At 39.7% G+C, this 21,415-nt stretch overlaps 1 protein-coding gene and 3 non-coding genes across 4 annotated transcripts; 1 reads left to right on the top strand and 3 right to left on the bottom strand.

Moving 5' to 3' along the window:
* Nucleotides 1–11,999: 11,999 nt before the first annotated feature.
* Nucleotides 12,000–12,069, bottom strand: LOC130495332 (small nucleolar RNA Z105). The gene has a single exon (XR_008934604.1). It is a non-coding gene; the product is annotated as a small nucleolar RNA Z105 (small nucleolar RNA).
* Nucleotides 12,070–12,137: 68 nt separating this feature from the next.
* On the bottom strand, nucleotides 12,138–12,225 carry LOC130495393 (small nucleolar RNA SNOR75). Its single transcript, XR_008934664.1, has one exon. It is a non-coding gene; the product is annotated as a small nucleolar RNA SNOR75 (small nucleolar RNA).
* A 63-nt stretch (nucleotides 12,226–12,288) lies between these two features.
* LOC130495392 (small nucleolar RNA SNOR75) lies at nucleotides 12,289–12,376 on the bottom strand. Its single transcript, XR_008934663.1, has one exon. It is a non-coding gene; the product is annotated as a small nucleolar RNA SNOR75 (small nucleolar RNA).
* Nucleotides 12,377–15,940: 3,564 nt separating this feature from the next.
* LOC130512759 (uncharacterized) lies at nucleotides 15,941–16,900 on the top strand. The gene is made up of 2 exons (XM_057011055.1): nucleotides 15,941–16,665; nucleotides 16,775–16,900. The coding sequence occupies exon 1, from the start codon at nucleotides 15,942–15,944 to the stop codon at nucleotides 16,608–16,610; it is 669 nt and encodes a 222-aa protein (XP_056867035.1). The 5' UTR covers nucleotide 15,941; the 3' UTR covers nucleotides 16,611–16,665; nucleotides 16,775–16,900.
* The last annotated feature ends 4,515 nt before the right edge of the window (nucleotides 16,901–21,415 follow it).

Here is a 21,415-nt window from a genome sequence, read left to right as displayed (position 1 = left end):
AAGATCTCGGAGATCAGTTGAAGATTAGCAAGAGAAGTCCAAGGCTATTTAAAGAGAAGGTCGAGGACTAAAGAATCAACCCATATTCGACCCTTATTTATTTTTCACGATCATTCATATAATCTCAAAAACACTTTGTTATCCTTGTAATTATCAAGAGTAACATCTCTTTGTAACCAATCTTTTACCAAGTTATCAATACAAAATCATAATTCATTCTACAAGTTATTACGGAATTCAGCCCACATTATCTTTCCCTAACCTTTCCTAAACCTTAACCTGATCTAAAATCCAGGTGGTGAGTTTAATCCCTCACAATTGGCGCCAACTGTGGGGAAGAAACAATCGAATCCCTTACTCTAACTTGAGGATGAATCCTACCGATCAGACAACAAATCCGTCTGACCTCAACCTCCCGATTCAGAGTGATGGCTCACCGAACAATGGAGGCTCTAGTCTCGTAACTTCGGAGCCTCGACGTGGTGATCACCGATCTGGGCAACAGCCTCCGGCTAGCGCTCGAACGAGCCAGACCGCCACTGGAGCTACTAACCCGAGATCATCAAGTGGAACCGCCCCCGGGCTTCCAGTCACCGAGAATCCTCAGCAGCAAGCCACTCCGAATCAAACGGAGGCTCAGCTCTCTGAGATTCGTCAGATGATGATGCAATTAGTAGACAAAGCTCAGGAAAATGAGCGTACAATGCATCAGCTAGCTGTTCGGCAGCAACGATTTGAAGAGGTAACTAGATCTCTAAACGCAACAACCCAACCACCGCAATGACCGATGAGCGTACAATGCATCAGCTAGCTGTTCGGTCACTTTCCGAGATCGATTGACCGATCCCTCTTTCCCCCGAGGACGTTTAGACTTTTCTCCTGACAGCACCATTCCGGAAGGACGGGGATCTGCTTTCCAGACACCTCATACTGGGACAGCTCCCGTGTTTAACCCACCTATCACCAGTGCTATGGGAAGTAACGTAGCGACCACCAGCTCCACCCCCAGTCAGATTGCTGACCGGAGCACTCGCTTACCTCCTCCGCCGCCTGATTTTAGGTCCGGAGCGGGAGTATCCTTCCCATCCGGGGGCAGAACATCAGCTTCGATTCATCAAACCAGAAGCTCAACCCCGAATGTGGACATGTATCAAAGGGTAGACTCCGATAACCCAAGAGCTGGTGAGCGACTTAGCCCACCAACTGCATGGGAAGATGAACCAACACGATTCCGTCAGGAACCTGCTCATCGGATACCTAATAACGACCCAAATTTCCTTCCCTTAGAAGGACCTGATGCTATCCGTAGATATATGGAACGAACTCACGCAGCTCTCCAAAAATTGGGAGCTCAGGTCCACAAGGCAACAAGCTCAGCTCCCGAAATCGATAGCTTGATTGAAGAAACCCGTGGGACTCCATTCACTGACAGAATTGCCAGCTCTTACATAAGAGATACCCGAAAAATTAGAATTCCCGAGTATGATGGGACCTCTGACCCAAAGGCCTATTTGAGAGCCTTCCGATTAGCTATCGTGAAAGCCCATTTTACACAGGAAGAATGTGAAGCAGGTTACTGCAGGACATTCGCCGAAAACCTGGTTGGAACAGCCCTTGAGTGGTTCTCTGGTCTCGAACCAGCCTCGATAGACAGTTTTGATCAGTTAACTAATGCTTTCATGAAGCAGTACTCGACCCATATCATGAAGCAAGCCTCTTAGGCCGACCTCTGGAAGGTTAGACAAGGAATGGGGGACTCGCTACGAGTCTACATCGAGAAATTCAGAGCAGTAAGAACTAAGCTCTCGAATCCCAACGACCAAGTCGCCATCGAGGCCCTTAGAAGAGGTTTGTGGTATAAATCGGAGTTCTGGTCGGAGCTAACACTCAATACTCCTCCAACTATCGATGATGCTCTTCATAAAGCCACTAGATATATTACTTTGGAGGAAGAGACAGCTGCACTGGATAAACTCCACAAGAAAACTCAGAATCACTAGAAAGGTGAATCCTCAGAGGCAAAGGGACCTCATAAAAAGGGGAACCTCCGAAACAATCAGACTCAGGGAGAACATTCCTACGCAATCGAGGAGGACAAGGAAGAAAAACATGTCGCTGCAGCAAATAAAACTCCCTGGTCAAAAGGCTTTAATAAGAACAAACATTGCTCCTATCACGATCGAGAAGAGCACTCAACTGAATAATGTTGGGACCTCCAACGACAGCTGGCAGCTAAATTCGCAGCCGGAGAAATAAAGGGCGTGGACCTCAAAAAGCCACCGCCCTATCAGAAAAGAGGTCCCAGGGATACCTCTCCAAAACGCGAAAGATCACCGGAGAAGGAGACGGATTCGCCACCTCCAGTTCCCAAGAAGAGAGTCGATATGATTCTTGGAAAATTCCCCCAAGGAAAAAGCCTACAAATCGAGGCTCTCTTGAGCAAACTGTCACCTCAATCGAGTCCCGACTCAAGGGTAGACTGTATCCTTGGAGGATCTGATATTTGTCAAGACTCCGTCAATTCCATTAAGAATCACGTACGGAAGGCTGTGTCTAACACTGGACCTAAGCCTCCCGACCCCGAATCCAATACTAAGATCTCTTTCTGGGAAAGCGAGACCTCAAACCTTGACAGACCTCACGACGATGCTCTGATTGTCACCCTGAACATCGCAGGATACGAGGTGCCTAAACTCATGATAGACACAGGAAGCTCTGTTGACCTTATTTTCTACAACACCCTGAAAGGGATGGAAATAGACGACTACGAAATTATTGGCCAAAAAGCTAATCTCCTAGGCTTCTCTGGAGAAACATCTACCTCATTGGGAACTATCAAGCTACCAATCATAGCTGGCGGAATAATGAAAATGACCAACTTAGTAGTCATCGACAGACCTTCCCCGTTCCATGCGATCCTAGGAAGACCCTGGATTCACAAGATGAAAGCAGTAGCCTCGACTTATCATCAATGCGTGAAATTCCCAACACTTGAAGGAATAACTACCGTACATGGTAGCCAGAAGATCTCCAGGATCTGCTACCTGGGAGGATTTGAAATCCTCAAAAAGTTCCCTCAATAGCAATTACAGATCCAGGAGGGTCGCGAAATGCAACAAAATATTCAAGGTCCCCCTAGGAACCTCACCGAAAAAGTTTGCATCGACGACTCAAATCCTGAAAGACAGGTGAACATCGGACCTGAGCTACCTCTTGAGACAAAAAAGGAGCTCATTGACTTCCTGAAAAGCAACGTCAAAACCTTTGCATGGTCCACCGATGACATGAAGTGTATATACCCGAACGTCACCACCCACAAACTAAAAGTAGACCCCACTTTCAAACCAATCAAACAAAAGCGTCACAAGCTGGGCCTTGAAAAGGCTCAAGCTGTTAACGACGAAGTTGACCGACTTACGAAAGTTGGGTCCATTCGAGAGGTACACTACCCTGACTGGTTAGCTAACCCGGTAGTTGTAAAGAAGAAAACGGGAAATGGAGAATCTGTGTAGACTTCACCGACCTAAACAAGGCTTGTCCTAAGGACAGCTTCCCGTTACCTCACGTCGACCGCCTGGTTGAGGCAACAGCTGGCCATCGACTATTATCCTTCATGGATGCCTTCTCAGGATACAACCAAATCATGATGGATCCTGAGGATCAGGAAAAAACTGCGTTCATAACCGAACGAGGAACCTATCGTTACAAGGTTATGCCATTCGGGTTAAAGAACACAGGAGCTACCTATCAGAGGCTAGTAAATAAGATGTTTGCTGGGCAACTCGGAAAAACCATGGAGGTCTATATTGACGATATGCTAGTCAAATCCTCAGCTGGAGAAGACCATATCTCCCACTTAAGGGAATGCTTCGATATCCTTAACAAGTACGATATGAAGCTCAATCCCACTAAATGTACCTTCGGGGTACCCTCAGGCGAGTTCCTAGGTTATCTCGTAACCGAAAGAGGCATCGAAGCCAACCCGAAACAGATAGCGACCTTCTTGGAAATGCCGTCACCTAAGACAACCAGAGAGGTACAAAGATTGACTGGACGAATCGCAGCATTAAATCGATTCATATCCAGGTCAACCGATAAGTGCCTCCCATTCTATAAACTTCTAAAAAATAATAAGAAGTTCTTATGGGAAGAGAAATGTGAGGAAGCCTTCAAACAATTGAAAGCTTACCTCTCTGAACCTCTGATCCTGTCCAAACCTGTAGTAGGAGAGCCACTGTATCTGTACCTCGCCGTATCAACTGCTGCAGTTAGCGGCGTGCTGGTACGAGAGGAACAAAACGAACAAAGACCTGTCTATTACACTAGCAAGAGTCTGATAGACGCCGAAACTAGATACCCTACAATGGAAAAATTAGCACTAGCAGTCGTAACAGCCGCCAGGAAATTACGACCTTACTTCCAATCACACTCGATCATCGTAATGACTTCGCAACCATTACGAATGATATTGCACAGCCCCAGCCAGTCAGGGCGATTGGCTAAATGGGCCATAGAGCTCAGTGAATACGACATCGAGTACAGACCTCGAGCAGCAGCAAAGGCTCAGGTCCTTGCCGATTTTATCATTGAGCTAGCATCCGAGCAATTAGACTCAGAAATAGAGTCTCCAAAGTGGAGCCTGTATGTTGACGGAGCCTCATCAAAACAAGGCTCCGGTGTCGGACTAAGGCTGACCTCTTCAGCTGGAGAAACCATCGAGCAGTCCTACAGGCTCGTATTTAACGCCTCAAACAACGAGGCTGAATATGAAGCACTAATCGCAGGGCTAAAACTCGCCCTAAGCCTCGAAATCCGAGAGCTAAACGCTTATAGTGATTCACAGCTAGTAGTTAGCCAGTTCCACGGAGAATACGAAACGAGGGACGAAAGAATGGGGGCATATCTCGAAGTCGTCCAGAACCTCACTAGGCAGTTCGACAAGTTCGAGCTAACAAGGATCCCACGAGGAGAAAACTCCTCAGCAGATGCGTTGGCTGCTTTAGCCTCCACATCAGACCCCCTCGTAAAATGAATCATACCCGTAGAAGGAATCGAAAAACCGAGCATCGACATAGCTACGAAAGTTGAGATAGACAGCAAGCCAAAAGAGCAAACTGAAGGTACCTGCCCTGAAACGATAGCTACCCAAGTTCTCACAACATTCTGGTTCCCAAAAACCAAAATTTGTAGCCTTAAAAAACATACTTCCGGGAACACGATTCAAAACATGGTGAACGACGACAAAAATGAAGGTATTCCCCGGAATTCAAACTCCCAGGAGCTAAATCCTATGAATACCTCCGGGGGCACCATTCAGACCTCGGACCCAATCGTCTGCAGAGTCAAAACTAGAAGTCGCTCAGCTCTCAATAATTCATCTGAGGGCACCGTCTGGACCCCGGAGATTAACGGGGAAAATGGAGACATTCCTCAGAATTCAAGACTCCTCGGAGCCTAATCCTACGAATATCCCTGGGGGCACCACGACACCATGTCCCGAACAGGAACCTCCCTCGTCTCTTCATAACAAAGTTGTAGGAAGAGAAGACTGGAGAACACCAATCATGCAATATATCCTGGAGGGAAAGACTCCACCCAATAAATGGGAGGCTCGAAAACTCAAAGCATTAAGCGCAAGATATTGCATAATCAATTCTGCCCTCCATAAACGAAGCATTTCCGGACCTTACCTAAAATGTGTTCATGGCCTTGTTGCTATGAAACTCATGAAGGAAATGCACGACGGTTCCTGTGGAAACCACTCCGGTGGCAGAGCTCTAGCTATCCGAATCAAAAGACAAGGCTATTTCTGGCCTACCATTATCGCAGACTGTGAGGTCTACTCTTCCTCATGTGATAAATGCCAGAGGCACGCACCGATTATACACCAACCTGCGGAGAAGCTATCCAACATATCCGCCCCTTACCCATTTATGAGGTGGTCCATGGACATCGTAGGACCACTAGTAGCGTCAGAAAGTGGAAAGAAGAAGCTACGCTTCCATTTATTGGGTGGAGTCTTTCCCTCCAGGATACTTTAGATCATCAACTTAATGCGTCAGGAAGTGGAAAGAAGAAGCTACGCTTCCTCTTAGTCCTAACAGATTACTTCACGAAATGGATAGAGGCCGAAGCTTTCCAACAGGTAACCAGAGTCGAGGTTGAACGATTTGTGTGGAAAGATATCGTGTGTAGACACGGCGTCCCATACGAAATCGTGACTGACAATGGAGGACAATTCATATCCCACGACTTCAAAACATTTTGTGACAAATGGAATATCCGCCTGACCTTCTCAACACCTCGACGCCCTCAAGGAAACGGTCAGGCGGAGGCTGCTAATAAATCAGTATTAGCAAACCTCAAGAAACGCCTCGGAACCCAGAAGGAACTCTGGTCAGAGAAGTTACCTGAAGTACTTTGGGCATGTCGAACCACCCCACGAAAGGCAACAGAGGAAACCCCTTTCTCCCTAGCCTACGGGATGAAAACTGTCGTCCCAGCCAAAACCATTGCTGGTAGCCTCAGCCGGGACCTCTGTACGTCCGATCCTGTAGCTAATGACCAGCTCCTGACGGACAGCCTCGATCTAATCGAGGAAAGACGGGACTGAGCTCTGATTCGCATTCAAAACTATCAGCAAGCAATGGCACGACAGTACAACTCCAAAGTCAGGCCCCGACAGTTCGCTGTAGGTGACCTAATACTTAGGAAATTTTTCGAAGGAACCAAAGAACCAGACGCTGGGAAATTAGGAACCAACTGGGAGGGTCCCTATCGGATCATCCATGTGGTACGACCTGGCGTTTACAAGCTCCAAAAGGTGCGAACCGGGGTACCTGAAATCAGATCGTGGAACGCCACGAATCTTAAGAGATACTATCATTAGGTACCTAAAATTCTCGAACTACGTTAGGCTTGATCCCTTGACTGGGTACGTAGGCAACTCCGTCATGAGTGCAGCCCCAACCTCATTTCAACACTCTGTTCACCATGACCAAAGGGGGCATATGTCTGATTAAAATCACATAGCCCAAGCAGCAATTGTATGATTACTATGATTCCATGTATTCTACTATCAATAAAGCAATTATCTTCGATACCTCGACTTTTTAACAATTCGGGTCCCCAAGAACCTGAACCTAAAATCTTCAGATCAACCCAGGTCACTAAGAACCTGGACCCAAGGTCTTAAAACCCTTAATGCTCTCGAAGGTCTTAAAATCCTTCAAACAAAATCAGATCTCCACAGATCTGAACCCAAAGTCTTAAAATCCTTCAAACAATTCAGGTTCCCCAAAGTCGGGACCTAAGCTCATCAAAGACTCGAAACGAACTCAGGATCCCGGAATCCTGAACCTAAGGTCCTAAAATCCTTAACAAAACCTAAGGTCTTAAAATCCTTAGCAAAAACTAAGGTCTTAAAATCCTTAACAAAAACTAAGGTCTTAAAAATCCTTAACAAAACCTAAGGTCTTAAAATCCTTAACAAAAACTAAGGTCTTAAAATCCTTAACAAAAACTAAGGTCTTAAAAATCCTTAGCAAAACTAAGGTTTTAAAATCCTTAACAGAGTCGAAGGTCCCTAAATCCTTCGAAGAAATTTGAAATTCAATAAAACAATTTGTTTCCTCACGAAGTCAGATCAGAAAAGATCTCACAAGCCTTCGAAATAATTCAGGTTCCTAAAAACCTCGAGCTAAGCAAAAACTCGATCATGATCAAATATCATATTTGGCGACTAAAGCAAAAGACAAATTTTGAAACAACCGAGTTTAAAATTAAACAAGGTATAAAAGCCTCCCCAGGCTAACGAAGGTTCAAGACATAAACAGATAAAGGTTTCAAAAGCCTCCTCAGGCTATAAGTCTTAAAAACAAAAGAGATAGAAGCCCATTGGGCAAAAGTCTTAAAATATAAAGAGCATCAGCTCTTAACCTTCCTCGGTTCCATGACCAGCTTCAGCATCCTTATCCTCCTCGATAAGATCACCCTCCTTGGCAAGAACCTCCACTTCAGCTTCATGGTCGACACCTCCCGGGGTTGCTTCAACTGGGGCTAGATCAGGAGATACAGAACCCAAGTTAGAACCATATTCTCCGGAAAACGCCGGATTAAACATATTGATCTCGAAAGTACCTGAGCTCTCGGAGAATTGAGGAATGGGGAGCTTGCTGACTGAGAAATCAGAAACTTGGGCTTTCTCACACGCAGCAGCAGCTTCCGGAATCAAAGCCATCAAACGATCATACTCCTCTTCGGCATTCTCAATCTCTTTGGACAATAGATCCTTCAGAAGTTCGGTGTTTGCCTGAAGTTCCTGAGCATAGATCAGGGCATCGGTTTCGTCCTTCTTTTTGACAAACTTCTCTTTCACAGAGGTCAGGATCTTGTTGTAAGCATCAGCTACCTCCTTTTTACCTCTTCTGAGAGCTAGCTTAACCTCGGCTTCTTTGTTCCTTTGGCTGACCTGAGATGAGACGATCATCTCTTGAACCTGATGCTCAGCTATCCTGCGAGCAGCCTCCAACTCATTGATCTTCCTGTTCTTCACCTGAATGTCGATAGCCTGACTTTCGATCTTCCCCTTCTGGGTATCAGCCTTCAGACCGAGCCTCCCGACCTCAGCTTCAAGTTCAGAGACCTGAGCACGAGCCAGGTCGAGCTCCATCTTGGTGGTCTTGAATAACTCAGTAGCTTGAGCTAAATCTCCAGCACTATGAGCACCACGCATGGTCTCCTCGAACCTCAGCTGAGCTCTGTTGATGGCTCCAGCTAGCTAAAACAAAAAAAAAAACTAAAGTTCAGAAAGTATCAACTTTTAAAAAAAAAAAACCAAGAAAAGCCAAAATTACGTACCTGACCCAGGTGATGAGCTATATCAACGTATTCCTCCTTGCTGGTCAAACCATTGATTGAAGGCATGGAGCATCCTACCATCTTCATATGCCTCATAATGGTTGTCAAACCCCAAGGATCATCTAAGATTGATCCCGGCTTAGAATGGGTAAAGTTGCAGCCAACGGTCCCTCCCCGCGAAGACGAGGAGGAGGACCTGGTAGGCCTATCTCCCAAATCAGTCCGAGACCTCTTGTTTCTCGGAGGCTCGATCTCGAGGGGATCTCTAGCAGCTTGAGGGTTAACTTCAACCGGCGGGACCTCGGAACGAGGAGCAACATCTTGAACTCTGGTCTCGACCGGGTTAACATCCCTAACAGGAACGGAGGATCCATCATCAAGGACCTCTTTCAGCGAGCTAAGGAAGGCTCCTCCTTGAGTCTTGTCGCTGCCTCGCGAAGCACCGGCAGCTGCTGCAGGTTTGCTCCTGGTACGGAAAGAAGGCCTCATCTTGGGAGCTTGAGTCTTTTCGGTTTCAGAAGTGCTAGCTCCAGTCGAAATCTCTACCACGAAAGGACCTTCGGAAACTAAACAAAGGAAAGCTTTTTAGCTATCTCCAGAAGCAAATTTAGATATGAAAACAGATAAGCAAAATCCAAAAACTACCTTATAAATCTTTAGCTAGAATTGGGTCGAGGAACCTGGCGTTGTATCGCTCCGGGAACCTAGCTAATCCGATGCGAGAAATAGTAAAAGACGTCCAAGTATTGGCACTTTGATGTAGCTTCCGAAAAAAAGCTCTAGACAGCTTATCAGTAAGCTTAGGAGGATCCTCGATATCTGCATATGAAATCAAGGGTTCAGCAAACAACAATAATCTGAAATAAGCAAGGCACGTTCCTAAAAGTCCTAACCAGATATATCGGACCAAATAACCGAGAGAGCACGGCCCACTGGAACTGTCGAGGGGTCAATCTTGACGTAAAAATATTTTTTCCTCCAATCATCATCACTACCGGAGGACTTAAAAAGACCGAGCCTAGGACGACAAGGAAGGTAGTAGGTACCGCTGCCACCATCCTTACTAGAGCTCTCCTTGATCGTATAAAGGCTCATCAGTTCGGTCAGCCCAACAGCGACCCCCTCCTCCTTAGCCCTGGTGATGAAACCATTTATCACCCGGATAACCGAGGGACAAAGCTGAGAGAGGGCCAGTTGATAATGGTCAAGGAGATCTAGCAGGAGGTCTGGAAGCGGAAACCTAAGGTGGCATTTGGAGATATACTTTTCATGAATGCAAAACCAACCCTCCGGAGCGGTTTCAGGGGTTTCATCCGAGGAACAAACCCTGGCCAACTCCTTCTGACCGTGGGCTTGAACCATGAGGTTCACGACCTCTTGGCTCTTCAATAAAGAAGGCGAGTGAGGTCCCAAAGAGGTGCTCCCGCCAGAACCATCCTTCTTCTTCACCCGCTTAGACACCCTCCCCGCGATTGAGTCTCTAGCTTCCTTCTTATCTCTTTTCATTTTCTCACCAATCTCCTGTTTAACCTTCATTAAACGTTTGCCGGAGGGAGAGATTCCAGTCTCGCCGGAACCTTCTTTCGGAGGATCCATTAAAAAGAAGGGTAAGGAAAATCGAAAGGGTTGTAAGGGGAAAGGGTGGAACAAGCTAATTAGATCTCTTAGGAACTAAGGATTCTAAGAAAATCGCAGAGGATCAATGGTGAAATCGAATGATGAAAGTAAAAAAAAAAAAGCAAACGTAGTAAAATAAAGGAGTGGAGGAGAAGTTATCTTGAAAACCGAGTGGAGGCGTGGAGAATATGGACAGTGGCAGTTAATGCTAGCCACTTTATATCTCATCACGTCTCGAGAATCGGAGCAAATATTTCAAAAACTTCTTTCATCCGAGCCGTTGATTTCATCAAGAGAAATCTCAACCGTCAATTCAAGCGAATAATATCTTCGATGAATATAGCTAGTAATCATTATCTCAACAGAAAAGATTGAGGTTCAGCGGCTAGGTTAAGCTCCCGAGTAAGAAGCCTTATCTTGAAAGCTGGGGGCAACTGTTGGGCCCAAATATGGCATGTTAGCTGACGATAGAACCAAAACAAGTATTGGGCCGTGATAAAGCCCAACGCGTATCGACGACCTTAGCTAAGGAGAAATACGAAGCCGGAGGCTGGAAGCTAAGGGCAATCTTCGAAGAGGTCACGGTGAAGAGGAAGCTCACATCCTAACAGAAGGAGCGCAGGACCCGGTCAAAGGGAAGCTGTTGCGGATTCCTCAACAAACGGAGAAGATCTCGGAGATCAGTTGAAGATAATCAAGAGAAGTCCAAGGCTATTTAAAGAGAAGGTCGAGGACTAAAGAATCAACCCATATTCGACCCTTATTCATTTTTCACGATCATTCATATAATCTCAAAAACACTTTGTTATCCTTGTAATTATCAAGAGTAACATCTCTTTGTAACCAATCTTTTACCAAGTTATCAATACAAAATCATAATTCATTCTACAAGTTATTATGGAATTCAGCCCACATTATCTTTCCCTAACATTTCCTAAACCTTAACCTGATCTAAAATCCAGATTGTGATTTTGTACATGGGAACCAATTATCTCATTTTTGATACACATGTGTGTCATAAGAGAATTTGGTCCAACAAAAACTGAATTTAGGATCAATACTATTAAAATTGAAGTATGACCAACTGATATTAATGGGATAAGTGAAGGCAGTTACAGAATTTTTCTACAGAAAACAGGAAACAGATGAGTTGCATTTTATTTGTAACTGGCGGGACCCACTTCATTTTATCCTGTTAATAATCAATTTATCAATTATATTTTTTTGTAAACCGGTGCTCTAATACTTAATTTTGAATTGATTAACATACGTCAAGGGGATATGAAATAAGCATCAATACTATTAATATTTTAACTGGTGGGACCCACTTAACTCTAACTATAAAATTTAATTATTATATTATAGAAATTTTATATTTGTTAATAAATACAAAATAAATAGTAATTTCACTTTTTATTTTTACATCTAATATTACGAAAGAAAATAAATATTATTTTCACCGACTATTACAATATAATATTTAATTATTGATAAATGTGTGCCTAGTAGAAACAAATAGGCACTCAGAATGAGTAGGAGGTTTTGATTCATCATTAAAAATCAGATGACAATAAACAATCCTCATCGTGCCTTTCTTATATTTCTTCTAATCAAAAATTTAGTGTAGAATAAAACTAACATAAACAGAATAAAAATAGGATTACTCTCAGACAAATGCCTCGATTGTCCCCACGATTTAAAGAATGGATTGATCGGACTCGTCATCTATTGTGTTGTTCATCACCGAGAAACCCATATTTACTTGTTCGTCTGAAATCAATAGCAGGAAAAAAAAAAGAAAAAGAAAAGTCATCCTCTCAGACAAATGCCTCGATTGTCCACATGATTTTTATGAATGGATTCATCGGACTCGTCATCTATTGTTTCTTCATCACTGAGAATATTTTTCCTTTACCAAAACACGAATCAAATCATTTACTTTAAAACTCATTTGAACTATTGAACATTATGCCTATCTAAAAATATTTACTGGAAGAGCATTGCTGCTTAGAATAACGAAAAGAGGACGAGAAGCTATGTTTCGATGAAATAGAGTCTAACGTATACTTGAATTTTTTTATTCAGACGGTAGACATCTAATTTATAGCTGAATGGAAATAGGATTAGGGTTTTAGGTTGTAAACTCCGTAAAACGACATGAAGTCTTACAATTAGCTCTGAACAGCGAGTAGTGTTCTTGCCCCCTTTCTCACCGTCACCGACAGCCCCTCAAAAATGAACCATGATTAGGGCCCAATTCGCAATACTTTAGAAAGTGGCCCAATTATGATATTATAACGTGTCTTCCTCTGCGTGAATATCATATTTGAAGGCATAATCCACTACGTTAACGAAAACGACATCAATTTGTTGTAACTTGTATCTTTGAAACACTATTATATCAATGGGCTTTGGGCTTTACGTTAACTGTGGATTTGCCAATTCAGAGACGTTTAATTTGGTTATACAAGAAAAACTCAAAACGTTTCACATTCGTATAGAACAGAACATAGCAAGACATCATCTCCACGGGTGTTTTTTTTGTAGAAATAATGTCAACCTTAATAGAAATAATTATTCATAAAAAAATCATTTAGTTTAATAGATTTTAAATAGTTTATTCGATTAAAAAATATTTATTAAATGTGATCATCGACACTATTAAAACAGAAATATGACATATTGATAAATGTGTGATCCAACTATTTTAATATAATTTAAAGCCCCTTATTACTCATTTAAAATATATTATACAAATAAAACACAAATATAATTAAAAATATAAATATAAAATTGAATTAAAATGAGTCTCCGAAGAAGCTTATCTCCTTTGCATGTTGAATGTGAAGCTTTGATATGGGCTATGGAGTGCATGAAGATTCTCAACTTTTCAGAAGTAGTTTTTGCAACGGATTGTTCTCAACTGATGAAGATGGTGTCTTCACCTGGAGGAGTTCCAGCGCAGTAAGACTTTCTTTTCTTCTTTCAAGATACGACATATATCGAGGACACATAATTTAGTGGCGGACAAACTGGCACGTGGTATAAGATGTTCCCCTTCTGTTATGTTATATGTCAACTATATGCCTCCGGTCTGGTTTTCTGGACAGGACGAGCGTAGCTCTTAGTTTTAGATTGCATTGTTGTCAAAAAAGAAAAAAAATAAATTAAAACAAATGTAAAGCAGAAAAATATAACCGTCTTTTTAAGTAGGCCTGAGATTTTTATCCATATCCATTTACCCGAACCGAAACCGACCCGAAATTGATCGGTTCAGTTCGGTTTGGGTAAGCCCAAATTTATCCGATGGATCAAATCCCCCTATACATTAAAAGAGAAGTCACTTTAGTGATTTCTGCTTACGTGGCGATCATACAAGACACTCTCGGATTAATTCTTATAATCTTATTGGTCGGTTTTTTTTTAATTTCTTTTTGAATTATTTTTTTCATCGGCCAAACCTTGCCAAAAACGCATACCATGTAATTAATATATATATATATACGTTCTTAACTAATCGATATATATTTCAAAGGTACAATTATGGTAACTTAATAATGACATATTTAAGTGACAAGGCAAATATATTAGAGTATTGGTAATTTAAAAAAAACCATAATATGTTTAGAGTATTGGTAATTTAAAAAAATCATATTAGAGTATTGGTAATTTAAAATATCTCAGAAACTATAATTTATGAGAAAAGAAATTAGAAAAAAACCATAATATGTTATTATTAACCAATCACGAGATCATAATTATTATAGTAAAAAATTGTTATTGAAATCTAATGAAATCATAATATGTGTAAAAAATGCCACATGTCGCTCATACAGAGATTCTCAGCAAAATTCTAGCGATTCTATTGGTTGATTTTTTGTAATTTTCTTTTTGATTTATTTTTCTGGTCGAACTAATAATCGGAAAGTTACATTAATTGTTAATCTCATTAATTATAACTTGCACAACAATATTAATAAATGTCGACCATTTACATTAATTGCTAATCTCATTAATCATAACTTGCGCAAGAATTTTAATAAATATCGACCATTTACATTAATTCATAATCTCATAAATCAAAACTTGCGCAAGAATATTAGAAATTTATATTCTTAATGATATATAAATACTTAATTGGAAAATTACATTAATTGCTCTCATTAATCATAACTTGTGGAAGAATTAAAATAAATACGTGTATTAATAAGTTTCCTTTTTACAAATTCAGAATTAAAATATTATGATATTTTAGCTTATCATGCAAGCTAAATCATTGAGAAACGTCCACCAATTTACTATATATAAGACATTCACAGTAGAAGAAACGAAGTTACTGACTTTTTATTCTGAACTTTTTATGTTGATATTGTTTTTGTTAGTTTACATTATTAAGCTTTTATATATACATATTTCATCAGAGGTGACTTTTCTTTTGGTTTATATGCAGATGCCCTATTATAACGATTTCACAACGATGCAGGTAAATGTTTTTTATCTCTCTATAATCTTAGATTTATTTGAATTCTGAAGAGTAACAAGTTAAAGTATGTTTTTTACTTTCACCGCCCTGACATATTCTTGTGCCTTTTTGGTTAGCAAACAAAGAAGCTGTGAGAGCAGACAATGGCGTTTCTCCTCAGAAGTATGCAATCAAACATGATGCTAGTGGGAACACACATGTTGTGGAACTCACTGTTGTTGATGTTTTAAGCAGCAGAGAGGTTTCTTTCCTCTTAGATCATGCAGCTCGGAACAGGCAAGTACTCTGTTTTATTGAATGGTTCATCTTTTGAGAGAATCTGCTAATGATCCAAACTGTTTTCAGAGCTTTTTTTAAAGTTCGTAGGGAAGACTGCTATGAACACTACAAGAAAACACGCTGAATTCCGACGGAGGTTCCGACGGACCAAAATGTCGTCGGACAAATTTGACGATTTTCCGACCAATTTCCGACGAAAGCCAAAAATATGAGGTCGTCGGAATTCCGTCGGTATATTCCGACGGAATTCTGACGAACCAGGGTTCGTCGGTATATACCGACGACTATCCGACGATATTCCGATCAACAAATATATCCGTTGCGGTCGTCGGTATTCCGTCGGAATATACCGACGGAATTCTGACGAACTGTTGTTCGTCGGTATATACCGACGACTATCCGACGATATTTCGATCAACAAATATAACCGTTGCGGTCGTCGGTATTCCGTCAGAAAATACCGACGAATTTCTGACGGACTATGTGACCGTTGCCGACAAATCCATATGACCGTTTTATAGCCGTTTGAAATTTGTAAATACCGACGGAATTCCGACGCACTACTTTATGTCCGTCGGAATTCCGTCAGAAAGTCGTCGGAAAGCCGTAACCAATTTTCTATAAATTCAACCCCTCCTCATTTCAACTCTTCACTCCTCATTCTCTCTTCATTCTCTTTGATCATAACAATTTCGTAAAAATCATGTCTTCAGGAGGTTATTATCGTTCATGGATGGATAAACCTCATTTGGATCCCAACACCAAATTGCTTACGGAAGAATACGTTCAAGGGATTAAAGAATTCATGAGGCTTGTTCAACAACAACCAGATGCAAAAAATGGTATGTTAAGATGTCCCTGCTCTAGTTGCAATAATAATAAAGTTATAGAAGAATTTAATGTTTGGACTCATTTGTATATGAAAGGGTTTTCACGTAATTATAAAGTTTGGTATCTTCATGGGGAAACCGGTTATGAATATGGTAGTACTAGCGAACCTCAGCCTATTAGTGAATTTCAGCCGGATATTAGGTTAGAAGAATCTAGAACGGATATAGATTATGGTGTAGGTACTGAGCAGATGGTACATGATCATTATAGAGGGGAAGAACCAAATCCCGAATCTAGGAGATTTTTTGACATGTTGGATGCAGGAAAACAACCTTTGTATCAAAATTGTAGAGATGGTCATTCAGCCTTATCATCTGCAACTAGATTAATGGGTATTAAGACAGACTATAATTTGGCTGAAGAATGTATGGATGCGATTACTGATTTTGTTAAAGACATTCTACCTGAGGATAATGTTGCACCGGGTTCATACTACGAAGTTCAGAAACTGGTTGCCGGTCTTCAACTACCGTACGAATGAGCAATCGTCGAGAAGCCATTCCGTTTTCACAGTAAGGATCACTGGTTTTAACGAGGTACTAATTGTGTTGTTTATTACTGGAACAAGATGATTTAAAAGTATGTTTTTGGTTTCACCTAAATCAATTAATCTGTTTTTTTTCTTTAATTTTGTTTTTCTTACAGAGCACAGAACAACAAGTACAAGGCGTCCTGAACTTGATAGATCTTGCCGGTAAAGAGCGTTTATCTAAGAGTGGATCAACCGGTGATAGACTTAAAGAAACTCAAGTAATATCGTATTTAAATAAAATAATGTAACACATTATTTATAGACACCTCATGGATAATGATCCTTTTCTTCTTATTCAGGCAATCAACAGGAGCTTATCGTCTCTAGGCGATGTCATATTCGCCTAAGCCAAGAAAGAAGATCTACGCTCACTTATCTTCTTCAGGTAAAGAACAAATAACGTTATCATATCTTTTAGGGGGTGTTATTGGTTTGTATATTTTAATGAATTTAAAAATATAAATGAAATCTAGTGTTATTGGTTCTATGATTTTGAAATCTATAACCAAATTCACTGTTATTGGTTCTATGATTTAAAAACAAATTTTAAAATCATGTGTTATTCAATAATAATGATTTACTTAAGGATTTGATTTAAAATTGGATTTGGGTGGATTTATTAGAGATTTTAAGTTAAAAATACAAAGAAACAAATATTTAGTTGAACTTGGTTATTTTGATAGATTTGTATTACTGGTTACCTCGATATCTCTCTGCCCCCAAGTTTCACATACGTATTGAACACCTTTACCCTACAATTTTAAGCAAGCACTATGAGACAATCACCAAAGTTTCACCATCTCTATAACATATTGTGTACGTACAAAATTTAACCAACCATATATAACCTATGTATACCTTAACCAACCATCTCACAATACTAACGTGTATGTGCAGCACAAACTCCTGTATACTTTTGAACATTTTCTATTTTAAAAAATTTCTAGTTTCTACAGTTTCCTAATGAATAATTCTCCATTTTCTAGTTTCTACAGTTTCCTAACTAATAATTCTCCATTTTCTGAAATTCAGCCATGCTTAGGTGGAGACTCGAAGACGCTAATGTTTGTTAACATCACACCGGAACCTTCCTCTACTGGTGAGTCTCTGTGCTCCCTCAACTATGTACACTTAAATAACCCTTTTTGGTTAGCAAATATATATTTTTATTCTAAAATATACTATTCTCATTTTGCCATATTCATAAAATTAAGACTTTTAATTGTAAGAATAAATAAATATAGAAATTTTAATGGTTAATTATTTAGTTTTTTTATCAATTTTAATTTATATAATATTCATTTATTTATTGTATATACTTAAATTTATGATTATTGTTTGTTTTTTAGTTAATTAAAAAAAGATAAAATAACATATCATATTTGAGAACGACACTGAGAAGGCATTGTCACATTTGCTCCATGGTTCTTCTTGAACTTTTTTAGACTTTCAAATTATCCTTCTATAGTGTGTATAAGGAAAAAAAACATCATATTTGATAATATAAAAGATCGACAAAAGTATAGACATTGTTTTTTCTTTACTTTGTGTAAATCGATGTGATTTGTTTTGGGGGAACAAAACTTTGTCAGTGAATGTATCTATTTTTCTGCTTCAGACGTAAAAGCAATTGATGTTTGATGAGTAATAACAACATTGCCTTTACATCCAGAACCCATAAATGAAAAATTAAAATCATCAACGAATCAAATTTATTGACAATACAAATATAATATATTTTCTTAAACGTTTTCATTATGCAAATTAAATATATAATTTTAATTATTTTATTACAAAAAAAATTAATATATAATTAAAATATAATTAAATATTATTAAAATAATTATTTTATTAAAAGCCGTAAATCTTTTGGACCACAAAAAATTTGGCGTTAATAACATTTTTGTTTGTCTTGGTAGTGATTTAGGTCATAAACATTAACATATATCTTATAAGTCCATATATAATATGTATTTTAATGTTGTAAGATCACTATTATTAGCCCATATAAACCATCTTTTAATTATTTTCAATTAGTTAATTATTTTATAATAAATTACACTGGTTGCATAATTTGAATCCCAAGATTATTTACTTCACGATTTTAAATGTAATTTACCATGTTTGTAATTTGTTAATTTTTATTAAGGGCTTATTGCAAAAGTGACTCAAAACTTGAATTCAAACAGAAAACTAACCTTTCTTTTGACTCATTTTTTTTGAGTTTTTAACCCCACATCTGCATTTTATCTACGAAAATGCCATTAACCCTTTTTTTTTTTTTTTTTCGAAAATGGCTTCTTTACTGTCTCAACCTCATTTTCTTCAAGTATTTACAATATTGCCACTGCCATGAATAGTGGGAACAACCTTGTACGAACTGTTTGGAGCTTTTAATGCCCTTTAATGCACGTAAATCTCTTTACACTCTCTCTGTTTCAATTGTTATGAACTAAAAACAACATTTCTTTCACTTTCTCTCCATATTCATCCAAAAAACTGAAGCTTTTGATTCAAAATTGTTTGGAGCCATATTTCTTTCGTTTTGACTTACGGTTGCTTTCGTTTGAGGTTCTGGGTGGTTGGAGAAGACCCTGTGTGCAAACAAAGTCATCTCACCTAGTTGAAGGTACGAATTTGAATTTTTTTCAAAATCTGTTCGCGTAGAAGACTTACAAGTAAGTCATCTGTATGTAGAAGACTTACTGATGAGTCTTCTGGTCAAACGGACGACTTAAACTAAGTCGTCCAGCTTTGTTTGGTGAAAAAAAACAGTCCAGACGACTTATATATAAGTCGTCTACGAGAAACAGGCTAGTTTTGCATTTGACCGAATCGTGTCAGATCTTTGACTATTTCTGGACGACTTATAATTCAGTCGTCTCTCGGAAAGTTAAAATTTCAATATTTTATTAAACTAGACGACTTACGTGTAAGTCGTCTTAGGTTAGTTTTGTAGTTGAAAAATAAAACTTCATAATTTAATTTTTACCAGACGACATAATATAAAGTCGTCCCGTCAGAAGACTTAATTTAAAGTCGTCCGGGGAAAGCAAAGTCGTCCAGAATTTTCCCAATTAAGTCGTCCAAACCTTGCTTATCCCGGACGACCTTAAATTAAGTCGTCTAGCTGGACGACTTTTAGTTAAGTCGTCTGGAGAAAGTTAAATTTCAAGTTTTATTTTCAATTACAAAACTAACCTGGGACGACTTACGTGTAAGTCGTCTAGTTTGAATAAAATATTGAAATTTTTACTTTCCAGAGACGACTGATTTATAAGTCGTCCAGAAATAGTCAAAGATCTGACACGATTCGGTCAAATGCAAAACTAGCCCGTTTTCGTAGACGACTTATATATAAGTCGTCTGAATTTTTTTTTTTAACAAACAAAGCCGGACGACTTAGAATTAAGTCGTCCCTTTTAATTTTCAATTGCAAAAAGTGACCTCTTTAGACGACTTACCTTTAAGTCTTCTGGACGACTTAAATCTAAGTCGTCTGCGATAATGTTTGTTGAACTTCTTCATTTTCTCTATGTTTACTAATGTGTTTTATTTTGAATATTTGCAGATGATTTTTAAGTTACATGCAGTGTATGGAGAATGGTTGTTGAGAGATTTCCGTTGGGATTTTGTGGTTGATGATCTCAAAGGAGCAAGATTGTTTTTATTGAATGAAGATTCAACACATGCTGAACTTGTTGCAATGGCTCAAGAAGATTATAACCTGGACATGAGATCAGTGACTGTGGAGATTAGCTACTCATTACCAGCAGAAATGATGATGACTCAAGCAGTCCTCCCATTCATGTTACAAGTGATAGACAAGTTCGAAACTTGCTCGAGATACTCAAAACGCATAGAGTATGTCTTTGTGTATCAAGCCGCAGCAAGGTGGAAACGGTTTCAGAGAAAAGAGAAGAAGCTGGTGATAATGATGAAGCTGGTGAATGGGAAGAAGATGTTGGTGATAATGATGAGATGGTGAATGGGAAGAAGATGTTGGTGATAATGATGAGGCTGATGAATGTTTTTGAAGATGTTGGTGATAATGAGTCTGTTGAAGATGAAAATCAAGATGGGGAGGAGGAAAATGGGGAGGAAGGAAAATGGGGAGGAGGATGCTGATAACACTATTGTTGGTGAAACGGATCAGAATGGTGGGGATTACAGTCTTTATGGAAAGGTTCTAGATGAGGACGAGGAAGATGATGATAATATTTGTTTGAAGAAATTGAAAAGACATATGCTAAGACAAAATGCTATTGAAGGAGGAAAATCGGATTGTAACCAGCATCTATGTCAACCAGAGTTTTGTTAGCAAGGATGCACTGCTTTCAGAGCTGTGCGGTTGACAGCAGTGAGGGTAGGTTTCTTTTCAGAATATACAAATCAACAAAAACTCTCCTTGTGGGCAATATGTCGGGTTTAGCGGTTGTGGATGGAAGATCAGAGCGAGTGTGAAACATGGGTCAAACCCGTTTTGGGTAACAAAGTATGTGGGAAAAACCATTTATGCTCAATTGGAGACCGAATCGCTCAGGCGGAGACACTGTACTCCAAAGTATGTTGGTAGTCTTTTTCATTGATCGTGTTGGGATCATTGATGGGATAACTCCACAGCATATCACTGATGCAATGAAGAACATGTTTTGCCATGACGCTTGATTACACCACTTCAATACAGAGAGCTGTTATATGCACAGAAATTGGTGAGAGGATGCAGCAGAAGAAGGGTATTCGCGTCTGCCTTC

Source organism: Raphanus sativus, chromosome 5 (genome assembly GCF_000801105.2).
Source record: "Raphanus sativus cultivar WK10039 chromosome 5, ASM80110v3, whole genome shotgun sequence".
In the NCBI taxonomy this organism is placed as follows: domain Eukaryota; kingdom Viridiplantae; phylum Streptophyta; class Magnoliopsida; order Brassicales; family Brassicaceae; genus Raphanus; species Raphanus sativus.
The sequence above is the reverse complement of the archived record's forward strand: the minus strand, read 5'-3'. Positions and strand labels throughout refer to the sequence as shown.